We start from the raw sequence: 13,406 nt of genomic DNA on the forward strand, positions 1-13,406 counted from the left end.
GGGCAGCTGAATTCAAACATGGTTGAACCTCCATCTTTGATGATGAGCATTCAGGACGCCCTGCAATCGCCAAGACCAATGAAAATATTACAGAAATCCACAATGAGGTATTAAAAGATCAACTATTAAAGATACATGAGCTTGCAAAGATTGCAAAAATATCAGTAGACCGCACTCACAACATCTTACATGAGCATTTGAGTATGAGAAAGCTATCAGTGCGATGGGTGCCACGTTTGTTAATGATTGACCAGAAACGCTCTTGAATGAACATTTCTCACCAGTGTTTGGACATGTTCAACTGTAATTCAGCTGAATTTTTATGTTTCATTACTGCTAATGAAATGTGGATTCATTATTACAGCCCTGAGATGAAGTGCAGCAGCCCAGCAAGGGGTCAAAACCGATGGAAGTGTTCCAAAGAAGAGGAAGAGTGTTCAATCAGCAGGAAAAGTATTGTCCACTGTTTTTTGGGATGTTCATGGTGTGGTGCTCATAGACTATCTGGAAAAAGGAAAAACAATCACGAAAGAATATTGTAGAGCATTGTTGGAGCAACTGAGCAAGGCCATTAAGACCAAACATCCACATCTGGGCAAGAAAAAAGTGCTTTTCACCATGACAATGCACCTGCACTCGCATCTTCTGTTGCTGCTACTAAAATTCATGAACTGCGCTTCAAATTGCTTCCAAATGCACAATATTTGCCAGATTTAACTCCAAGTGATTATTTACTGTTACTGAATTTGAAGAAATGGCTTGGTGGGGCAAAGATTTGCCTTAATTGATGAAGTCATAGCTGAGATAGATGCCTGTTTTGCAGAGCTTGAGAAATCGTATTTTACCAAAGGAATAAATACGATGTCTGTAAATAAAGTAGACTAGTTTTTTTGGCAACCAAAGTGGTAACACTGTAAAATTACTAGTAAACATTTGGTTATATGAACAGCTGATTTATATTAGGTATTAATATTTTTAGTGTATTGTTGCCATGTGAAGCATAAACAAATTTTTTGTGGAATGAGTTTTTGTTGTGCGTTATAAAAATGAGTGATGCTAATTATAAGCAACATTGTGCCCTCAAGTTTTGTGTTAAACTTGATGAGAATGCTACTAAAACCTTTTCAGAACTGAAAAGGGTGTATGAAGATGATGCTCTATCATGAGCCCAAGTTTTTAGGTGGTTTAAATCATTTTCAGATGGCCAGGGAATCAGTTGCAGATGATCCACACTCTGGAAGACCATAAGTATCAAAAAGTGACAACAGTGTTGAGCGAATCAGAGATTTGATACAGTATGACCAGCCATTAATTGTCAGAATGATTGCACAATAATTGAATTTGAACCGTACTGTATAGTCCATCAAATTTTGACTAATGAATTCGACATGAAAAAATTTGTGCAAAATTGGTCCCAAAAAGCCTCATTATTGAACAGAAAAACAACAGGGTGGAAGTGTGCCGTAATCTTCTAGAGCAAATTGAAACTGATCCTGACTTTCTAAAAAATGTTATTACTGTTGATGAATTTGGGATATTTGAGTACGACCCTGAAACAAAACGCCAGAGCAAGGAGTGGCACACTTCAAACTCATGTCCAAAAAATGAGCAAATCAAGAATCAAAACCGTGCTAATTTGTTTCTTTGATAGTAATGGCATTGTCCATAAGGAGCTTTTTCCTTCAGGACAGACTGTAAATCAATATGTTTACCAAGAATTTTTTGAAAGAATGTGGAAAAGAGTTGTCTGTGTGAGACCAACCATAAAGACAACTGGATGGATGCTCTTTTACTGGTTTTTTATATGAATGCAAATTAGCTTGACAGACGGGACTCTGCCCATTTGACACCCGGTAGTATCGAACCCCTATCTGGATGGATGCTGCATCACGATAATGCACCTTGTCACACTGGGCTCTCAGTTAATGAGTTTTCGGCAAAGAAAAACATTCCTGTAGTTCCTGAACCACCCTAATTCACCTGAGTTCAGTCCCTGTGACTTTTTCCTGTTCCCTACTTTAAAAAAACCTCAAAGGGACACCATTTTGGAACAGTAGAAATCATTAAAAAAATTACTTGAATCAGGAGTAGTGCAGGGCACCAAAATCGGTGAGTATAGAGATTGTGGAGTCGCTCCAAGCATCTTGGTATTGGCCAAGCATCATCGTGTTAAAGAATTATCATCTCCATGGATTATCAAACTTAATACATATATTTCCTAAGACATTTTAATGTCTCTATGTATCGCATGGAATTTACTGCCAACCCAGCTTCCAGGTAGTTTATCATGTACACATGTTTGGAATCCCAAAACACTGTAAACAGAAGGTTGTGTTTTGAATTTTTTTTATTGTAACGAACCGTAGTACTGATATTCCATGTTCTGCTGTTTTTCTTCTGGGTAGTAATGATATGCTGAAAAGCATCATTACATCATTTTCTTTCAAAAATTAAGTGCTGTAGATACTGGTCTATCGAAAAGGAAGTTATATCCCTAGTCACAATAACATTTCAGAAGCTGTTTGCAGCATTCCTCTCTTTGTTTACTCTTTTCTATTAGAGTAGTTTGCACACCACCCATCACAAACAGATTTTACATAGTAACATACAACAGATATTATTGCTTCAGCCATCTAATAATGTTTCTTACGTATTCTTTCAATGTGTCTATCTGTGTTGCAATGCATTGTTGTGTAGTACAAAGGTTATTTTGAAACTATTCATCCATCTTGTTTTTCTCATTAGTCACAGAAACTGATCGACCACTGTGAGGTTCATCCTCAATTTTCACTTTACCAGTTTCTGATGCACAAAGTTTTATCGCCCATCTACTTACACTTTGATCACCAATCCAATTTCAACACCAAACAGCTTTTAGACAATGATAAACTTCACTAGCGCTTTGTTAGTGTTTTTTTTTTTTGTATAAATACATGTTGGTGTTTTTCTTTGTAGTTTTGGAACAACATACTTCTTTCCTGGAAAAGTTGACAGTGTTGATTGTTGTTTGGTAATTTACGTATTTTTTCTATTAATAAATTTTATTTTTATTTTGTTATTATACTTATTTTCAGTACGTGTGAATTCTAAAATGTAATTTTCATTAAATCAGTTTATGATGAATGCCAGATACGCACGTAATTATGTTACTATGCTGCATCATCTGTATATGACTTTTGTTAGAGCAGTATAATGATACCAAAAAATCTGTTTCAAAACAAAATAAACACATTCAGTTTACCAATTATTCTATCAAATATTTGTTTAAATAGTTAATATAACTTTTTTGTATCTCTTTTTTAAAAAATATATTAAAATAAATTAATACTTAAGATATTTAATGAAATATTTATGTTAACCAAAGTTTTGGGTACTACAATGAAAGCTGATTGCTAATTTTTGTTATGATTAACAAATCATACATTTTTAAATCATTGCAAAGGATACATACTGTGGTTTTATATAAGAAAAATAATAAGTGAACAATACGTCCCCCACGACTTGCTCTGCTGCTAATCATTCTTATCAATGAAATTTGTGATGCCTTTTGTACTTTTTTAATAATAAATGTGTTATTTATTATAACACTTGAATGTGTGTTATAATAATAGTAATAAAATAGTAATCATTTATCAACCTTATATTTACATTTCTTTCCTAGATTAATTTGTTTTAAATTGTTTTTTTTTTTAAATGGCTATACAAAGGTTTTTCATAAAGTTTTTTTATGATAACTTGGTTTTTATTAGTTATTCATCTTTTCTCTTTTTTTTACAGAAGTGGTTAGTGTTAGTGTTAATATGGGTAATCCGTTACATATACCTCTCAACTTACAGAATGTTAGATTGTTGTGGAGTTTTATTCCTGCTGATGGTGGTTTATGTCAAGATAATCAACCTGAACTTACTGTTAGTCCAAATCCTGCTGCAGTATCTCAGATACTAAACAATCTTATTATTGAATCTGATTCAACTAAAAAAGTAAGAATAACCAATATTTTATATTAAATTTATGTAAACTTTAATTACCTCTAAATCATTTTTTTTTGTCTTCAGTCATTTGACTGGTTTGATGCAGCTCTCCAAGATTCCCTATCTAGTGTTAGTCATTTAATTTTGGTATACCCTCTACATCCTATATCCCTAACAATTTGTTCTACATATTCCAAACGTGGCCTGCCTACACAATTTTTTCCTTCTACCTGTCCTTCCAATATTAAAGCGACTATTCCAGGATGCCTTAGTATGTGGGCTATAAGTCTGTCTCTTCTTTTAACTATATTTTTTCAAATGCTTCTTTCTTCATCTATTTGCCGCAATACCTCTTCATTTGTCACTTTATCCACGCATCTGATTTTTAACATTCTCCTATAGCACCGCATTTCAAAAGCTTCTAATCTTTTCTTCTCAGATACTCTGATCGTCCAAGTTTCACTTCCATATAAAGCGACACTCCAAACATATACTTTCAAAAATCTTTTCTTGACATTTAAATTAATTTTTGATGTAAACAAATTATATTTCTGACTGAAGGCTCGTTTCGTCTGTGCTATTCGGCATTTTATATCGCTCCTGCTTCGTCCATCTTTATTAATTCTGCTTCCCAAATAACAAAATTCTTCTACCTCCATAATCTTTTCTCCTCCTATTTTCACATTCAGTGGTCCATCTTTGTTATTTCTACTAAATTTCATTACTTTTGTTTTGTTCTTGTTTATTTTCATGCGGTAGTTCTTGCATAGGACTACCGCAAGAACTATCCATGCCGTTCATTGTTTCTTCTAAATCCCTTTTACCCTCAGCTAGGATTACCATATCATCAGCAAATCGTAGCATCTTTATCTTTTCACCTTGTACTGTTACTTCAAATCTAAATTGTTCTTTAACATCATTAATTGCTAGTTCCATGTAAAGATTAAAAAGTAACGGGAATAGGGAACATCCTTGTCGGACTCCCTTTCTTATGTTCTTCAATTATTACTGTTGCTGTTTGGTTCCTGTAAATGTTAGCAATTGTTCTTCTATCTCTGTATTTGCACCCTAATTTTTATTAAATGCTGAACATTTTATTTCGGTGTACGTTATTGAATGCCTTTTCTAGGTCTATAAATGCCAAATATGTTGGTTTGTTTTTTTTTAATCTTCCTTCTACTATTAACCTGAGGCCTAAAATTACTTCCCTTGTCCCTATACTTTTCCTGAAACCAAATTGGTCTTCTCCTAACACTTCTTCCTCTCTCCTCTCAATTCTTCTGTATAGAATTCTAGTTAAGATTTTTGATGCATGACTAGTTAAGCTAATTGTTCTGTATTCTTCACATTTATCTGCTCCTGCTTTCTTTGGTATCATGACTATAACACTTTTTGAAGTCTGACAGAACTTCCCCTTTTTCGTAAATATTACATACCATTTTGTGTAATCTATCTATTGGTTCCTCACCTGCACTGTGCAGTAATTGTACAGGTATTCCGTCTATTCCAGGAGCCTTTCTGCCATTTAAATCTTTTAATGCTCTCTTAAATTCAGATCTCAGTACTGTTTCTCTCATTTCATCCTCCTTTACTTCCTCTTCTTCCTCTATAATACCATTTTCTAATTCATTTCCTCCGTATAACTCTACAATATATTCCACCCACCTATCGACTTTACCTTTCGTATTATAAATCGGTGTACCATCTTTGTTTAACACATTATTGGATTTTAATTTATGTACCCCAAAATTTTCCTTAACTTTCCTGTATGCTCTGTCTGTTTTACCAATGTTCATTTCTCTTTCCACTTCTGAACACTTTTCTTTAATCCACTCTTCTTTCGCTAGTTTGCACTTCCTGTTTACAGTATTTCTTAATTGTCGATACTTCCTTTTACTTTCTTCATTACTAGCATTCTTGTATTTTCTACATTCATAAATCATTTTAAATTTATTAATAACATGAATTTTAGCTGGAATGATATAAGTAAGTAAATTCCATATCTGTACTAAAGAATTAATAAGGTTTGTCCTCTAAGTAGCTAAAAGCATTTAACTTAATATTAATGGATATTAAAAATTTAAAAGAGCATGGCTTATTGTGAATCTACTTGATTTATTCATGAAAAATTGTAACCAGCTAAGAATGCTTTGAAGCAATGTATATTCTTCAAAATAGAGATTGTGTTTAAACACCTAACATTTCTGACTAAACTTTTAATCACATACTGAAGAGTGTCCCAATAAGAAAGCTGGATTTAAACATGTAAATATATTATTTTATTTTCATAAAATAACATACATTTTTAAATCATTGCAAAGGATACATATTGTGGTTTTATATATGAAAAACAATAACCGACATATGTCCCCCCACGACTTGCTCTGCTTCTAATCATTCTTATCAATGAAATTTGTGATTCCTTTTTTACTTAACTTTCTCCTCGATTTGGTCAAACAGTTATGACTTTTTCTTAGATTTGGTCTTCAATTAGGCCTTTGACATCAAATTTCCTCCAAGAGATGTGGTAACATTCGTGGTTTGTGTTCATGAATTTGTGATTTCACTAAAGGAAGAATCTGCATGGTGTCAGGTCACATGTCCTCACTGACTAGTTCTGGTCTCCTTTTCGTGAAAGGACCTGGTCCAGGAATTTCTCATGCATTAAGGCAATCATGCTATCGGGAGTTTGGCAGGTGACACCATTCAGCTGGAACAGCGATTGTTCAATAGCAGCACTGTTAAATAAGACCACAAAAAGTTTGTAAATATATTAAAAATAATTTATTGTTCTCCATTCGCTGTTATAGCATTTCCATCTTCAGCTTGAAAAACTAAGGTCTGGTCATTCCATGAAACTACAAGCAAAATCCACACCAAAGAGTGTCTCATTGTGGGTACATCATCTTGTCATGAATTTCTTCTACGTTTTCTGTTTCCCAAATGGAGCAGTTTTGTTTGTTAATGAAGCTACTTACCTCTAAAGATGATTTTCTTTGAAAGATCATTATCCACATTTTGCCTCTAAAAACCATTACGCAAAGCGATCAAATCATTATTCAGCTAACTTTTGCTAACGATCAGTTGATTTTAATTGTTAACTGATTTTTGTACCCGTATATTTGGAAACCTTTCACCAGAATTCATTTTAAGTAGCTTCTTAAAGCTTCGTAATGCTCAATTATGGTGAAGAAGAAGATAAATGGATCTTGTTGGACTTGCATTAACACTTCCATGCACAATTTTAATGTTATCAACAGACCGACTAAAATGAGAGTGCTCAGCTATTTTAATGTTTGCAATCAAACCGATAGCTCCAAATTTCTTGATTAGCTTACAAAGTATTGTCTCATTAGGCGCATTGTGGCATCTGAGGATTGCATGAAGCTTTTGAACAGTATATGTATAACACACCATTCTTCTAATAAGTTTTAACAATTAAAACTTGTTCCATTGTACAGCACTCCATCATGATTTACTACAAACGGATAACAGAACTTAGGACAGTGCCAGTCCAACAACAAAATAGTGGCATACAATTCAAATCTGGAGTACTTGTTCGGGCTTCCATTAATTTTTCCAGTATTGATTATAATAAGTTGAAATCTAAAAGTTGATGTTGACCAGCTTTCAAGACTGCTTCAAGCAACTTGAAAGTTTTATAACTTAAAAAAGAAAGTTAAATTAATCTATACAAGTGTGTTTCTTTGTTTATGAATATCTGAATAATGACTGATTCAAGTCAGCTGATTAGACTTTTAAAAAATAGGCTTTTTGCTTATTTTTATTAGTATTAATAATTCATCAAAGTTGATTTTTGCTTTGATATTGGGTGCAATTATATCTAGATTAAAGGAAGTTAAACTTTGTATTTGCCTATTTGATTACTACTAATTTGCTATTGAAAGCACTGAGCAAACTTAGATAAATTCTGTTTTAGTAGTAAATTTTTAACAGTTTAGAAATTTTTGTGAGAAGTTTTCAGGCATAGCTGTGTAACATGGCTTTGTTAGAGCAAAAAGTTATTTTTGAATAAGTTTGATTTGGCTAGTGTTATACCATAGTTAACGTGTGAAATATATTTTTTTTTTTTTAATTCTATTCTTTTTCAGTATTAGGGTTTTAGTGGAATTCCTTAAAAAAACGTAAACATCTTTTACAGTCAAAAAATTTAATTCAGTTGATTTAGTTACTTAAATGTAACATGATGCACCTCTATAAGTAGGGTGAATTAGTTCTGCTGAAGGTTAGACTCTGTGATATGATCTCAGACCTGGATATAAAATTTACAAAACACAAGAACATTAATATATATATATATATATATATATACATACATTTATAATGAAATAATGAAATAAAAATCTGTTTTCTAATTACTAAGTACTTTTCTCTTTTTTCCATTATTTACTTAAAATGCATCATTTTCGATCTAATGCATTAAAACACAATTTTTTATTTTATTCTTAGTAATGTACATTTTATTTTATTCTTCAGCAGTGTATGTTTTATTGCATTCTTTAGACTGATTTTACTTTGTATGTACTGGGCAGTTTATTGAAATGTAGAGTAGCAGTATATACATGATTTTTTCCCAGGGTTTAATCTATTATTTGGCAAGTCAGAGATTTGTTTCTACTATTATTATTTGATGTCAAAAATTTATTTTTTAGTTTTAAATCAAAGAGTATATACTTATTCTAAATAATTAATTACATTTTATTAACAACAGGAATTTATTACCATTTTTATCATTATTTTTCAAAGGTTCTGTCTTTTTCATGAAATTAATTCAGTTTATTGTATGATGAAGTAATTTAGATCAACTTGCCTTAGGTTTAATCCTATTCAATCACATCTGGCAGCTTTCCCTTCCTTGATGTTTCATCTATTTCATTTCCTCTCCATTAAAATAACTGTGTTCCTTATTCAGTCACAGAATAAAAAAATCGTTTTATTGATTGTTTTTTATTTTTGCCACTATGAGGACTACATTATTTCAAGTAATTCACTTTTCAGTTTATTTTTCTTCCGCATCTTTTCCAACATGTCCAGGTGTATTTTCTTCTGTCCGTGTATACTTCTGCCATTGTTTTTTGTTCCTTCTTGAAACCTATGATGTTTTGTAATTTCATTCTCAGTGTTTGTTCTTTGATGTTTTTCTATATTTTTTTTCAGTTCTTCCACAACTTCAATTTCTCTGATCTGGTTGTATTTTCTTTTAGATTTAAAAAATTTGTAAACAGCCTATTTGTCAATCTGTTAAGAGTTCATTCTTTACATTCGGTTTGAGTTTATTATTGTCTCTTTTGTATTCTTCTTTGTCTTTGATGGCTCCTAGGATCTTTCCGAGTATTGTTTGTATTTTATAGATTAGAAGTTTTTGGTTAAATCAGACTGAATGTCTGATTTTGTCAACGGTTGAATTCATCCACTTTTTTCCTCCATTCTTTAATATTACTTTTTCCAGTACACAGTTAGAAATGAGAGGTGAGTTGTCTTACACAGTCTTTATCTTGAATGTTTTGAGATTACTTCTCAGAAATTTGTTTTGAAGTGAGTATTTGTTAATGTTTGTCTGATGAGTTCTCTTGTTTTATTTTCCAGTCCTCTAGGATTTTAAATGGGACTTCTCTATCGATTAAATTGTACACTTTTTTAAAGTTACCATAGGTGACGTTTTCCTGTTTAGCCTCCGGTAATTACCTTTCAGATAATACTTCAGAGGATGAATGAAGATTATATATATCAATGAAGGTGTAGTCTTGTACAGTCTCAAGTTCTCAGTTCGACCATTCCTGAGATGTGTGGTTAATTGAAACCCAACCACCATAGAACACCGGTATCCACGATCTTACATTCATATCCGTGTAAAAATAACTGACTTTACTACGACTTGAACGCCAGAACTCTTGACCTCCAAATCAGCTGATTTGGGAAGACAAGTTCACTACTAGACCAAGCCGGTGGGTTACCGTAGGTGACTACATAGTTCTTGACTCTCAGTTTGAGGTATGCAGTAGATTTTAAATTAAGAATCTCTTCTGTTTAGGAGCGACCTTTTCTAAAGCCTTGTTATTCTTCTACCTGTGGGTCCAGTTGTTTTTCTGTTCTGTTTAATAGTGCTTTTGAGAGGATTTTATTTTTTACTGGTAGAAGTGACATCCCTTCATAATTAATTGTTAATTTCTGTTTTATTGACTTTTTTTGTGTAGTTAGTGGATGGATCAACACTTTTTTCCAGTTGGGTAGGATTTTTCCAGTTTTCCATGCATTTTGAAAAATGTCTTATTTTGTTGATTATTTTGTAATTTTCATGTTTTCGAAGCTCAGCAGCAGATTCTATGTAATAACTTAATTTTTTGTATTCATAACACTTTGTAGTTTGGCTAACAAAAAAAATCCTGATTTTGAAGTGTTAAACTTTTGTAAAAAATATTGTAATATATACTAAACTACGTGTTGTTTGGCACATTAGTTCAAGAACTTATTTAGATAACAAGAAGGTTGTTTTACATAGTTTTATAAAAACAAGGAAAATACAATTTTTAGTTTTTTTTTTACCACCCTTGTGTTACTTTGATAAACTTATGCAAAAGAATAAAGTCATTTTGAACACTTTTACCTCTCTTCTTATCAAAATTCACATTATCACCCATTATTTTATGGTGGTAAAAATTATGATGAGTAGTTTTTTAAAAATAAAATTTGTTTCTCCATCCCTACTGTATTGAAAAATATTTTCACTCTGATGTAATTTAGTATACTGACAAACTGGTATTTCATTTTTTTAAAAGTTGTTCTGCTAATTTTAACAGAAATTTTTATTATACTATAAATAATTAATTTTTTACTTAATTTTTTTATGCTTTTATTGAGATCAGCTAGGAGTTATTGAAATATCGTGTCTGTGATTGTGCAGTATTATTGATTAATTACTAAGTATGCATTATTTTTAATGTATTCTAATTTTATTGTATTTGTTTTAGGTTGTTTTAAAAGTTACACCGAGGCAAGTAGGAGAGCTTAGAATAACTGGATTAGGTTACAGTTTGCATGGTGATGGAGTGAACACAGTTGAAGGTCGTCAGCATCTTGTAGTGCCTCCTCGACCTTCCTCTCGTGCACCAAAAGATCATAGACCTCCTGATGCTTCAATTGATAATCGACTGAAGTTAACTGTTATCGACTCTACTCCTTGTTTAAGGGTATTGGTATTTTGTTATTTTTCATGATGTTTATTTTAAATTTTCTTAGTTTTTGTCCATGACAAGCAGTAGTGATATTAATTTAAAAATATAATCTTTTGCCATAATGGACAGAACCAGATTTTATAATAAAAAAATTTTAACAGGTTGACTGCCATGAATACCATATGTGGTACTCATTAAATTCCTCCTTTATGCTGTGTGTACCATATGATAGTCAGATTTAAAAAAAAAAATCATGCTTTTATTTTTTCTTTTAGAACATTCGTTCAATAAAATATTTAAAGATTAATTAGCGATATTTATTGAAAAATATGTCATTATATTACTCTATTGCTTAGCGTATATGACACTTCTAAGGAATTGCTGTTGACGAAGCCTCCTCCTAAAAAATATATTACATATTATTTATATGTAGTATAGAGTAACTGAGTAAATTTAACATGTAGTCCTTACTAATTGCCAAGAGTTTGTTTTTTTAGAAGCAGCAGAAAATATTGGCTGAGTGATATGTGAAAGATAAATTTTCACAAAAATTAGAAATGTTGTCTTATGTCTCCAGTGTATAGTAAGACCATATACTATTTTCATGCATTGAATATTAAACAGTTTTTTCACTAGTAATATTTCAATATTTAAATACTATTTTAAATAACACATCAGTGATAAAAGATAATAAATTCTAAAATGCATTAAGAAAAGTAAATCGTAAAGAATGAAAACTAAAAATATGATGTAGCATTATTTTTGTAATTTTAAAAATGTAAAAATTATGTAATGTAAATTAAAGAAAAAAAATGCAAAAAAAAATTAGTAATAATAAAAAGAAAGTGATGAAATTGTTTTAGACAAAAATAATAATAATCATAATAATAATTTAAAAGTAATACTAAGTATTTGGAAAATAAAGCCTGACTGAAGCCATGAGTACCACCATATACGGACTCATACTTTTCTCAGATGTAAGTGCCATATATGATACTCACTAAATTCTCCGGCATGCCATGAGTACCATATACGGTACTCATATTTTTCTTTTACTCATCTTTATTAATAGTATTACTGATGTTTCAGGATGTGTTAAAGAATTTAAATAATGCATAACAATGTGATTTCTTTGCAAAACATTTCATTGCCTCAGGAGACAGAAACCAAAAATGTTATGGCAGCCATTCTGTTGTTAAAAACTTAATTTCAAAATATTTTCAGTCATACTGACTGGGAATAATCATATAAAATTAATTAACTACAGTGACTGGTGGTGTGTTTTTTTTTTAATCTCCAGCAGCAACATTAGTTTAGATCAAAGCGAGAATTGCACTTCCCAACGCTATGGATGATTGAAAATGTTTTGAAGTAAATTTTTAAAACTCAGTTGTGAAATTTGGTTTGTTTTTTTATTGAAAACGGTATGGTTTTTTTTTTTATTTATTTCAAAAAATAATTTCCTGTCGCTGATTTATATAATTTTTCTTAGTTACTTTCATTTTATCTAACTTAAAATATGTTTTGCCAAAAAAAAGACTGAATAGATCCATTTTTTCGTAAGTGTTTCAGGAAATAGTATGAAGTAATATAATAAAAGCTGGATCTTGAAAATTTTTGTAGTTGGAAAACTAAATTTAATGATAAATATTTACCTTGAAGTTCTTTGGAGTGTTAAATAAATAAATGTCTTTATACTGCACAACAAAGAGTAATGCACAAAATTGAAATCAACAAGCAACTTAGGGTGTAATTTGGGTTTTGTTCATTTTAGAAGTTTATGTTTGGTGACATACCATTTACACAAAGTTTTACCTGCATTTAATAATGTTAAGTATTAACGAACTAAATTAAGATTAGGCTTTGTTATTGTGTATTTTAGTCAGTCTTTTTTAATTTTGGGATTTATTTATCACAGTATATGAGATTTATTGTAGAATAAGTCCTACATATGTATTTGGTTTTAAGATACAGAAAAAGCTATATGATTAATCGAGGGAAAGTAGCAAAGTTATTTGCAAGCAGATTAAACAAGTTTGGATAAGTAACAGTTGAAAAAATGGTGAAAATAACTAAGCATTAATTTAAATATAAGAGTTTTCTTATTCATCAAGTTGGGTTCAATAAGAAAATATTTTATTTCAATATACTTCACTTTGTAGTTGTAATTATAATTAAATATGTAACGTATTAAGTTTTTCTGTATTAGGAAACTGGATTTTAGACCTGAGCCTCAGCTAGA

At 31.1% G+C, this 13,406-nt stretch overlaps 1 protein-coding gene across 5 annotated transcripts in view; it reads left to right on the top strand.

Moving 5' to 3' along the window:
* The window catches only part of l(3)76BDm (trafficking protein particle complex subunit 8 homolog l(3)76BDm), a 130,430-nt gene that overhangs the window by 78,220 nt on the left and 38,804 nt on the right, over positions 1-13,406 (top strand). For all 5 annotated transcript variants that reach the window (XM_075359351.1, XM_075359353.1, XM_075359352.1 and 2 more), the window contains 2 exons: positions 3,778-3,980; positions 10,961-11,179. In XM_075359351.1, coding sequence (XP_075215466.1) covers positions 3,778-3,980; positions 10,961-11,179 — 422 coding nt within the window. The remainder of the gene's footprint in view (positions 1-3,777; positions 3,981-10,960; positions 11,180-13,406) is intronic.

The sequence above is a fragment of the Lycorma delicatula genome, chromosome 3, assembly GCF_047948215.1.
Source record: "Lycorma delicatula isolate Av1 chromosome 3, ASM4794821v1, whole genome shotgun sequence".
Lineage (NCBI taxonomy): Eukaryota > Metazoa > Arthropoda > Insecta > Hemiptera > Fulgoridae > Lycorma > Lycorma delicatula.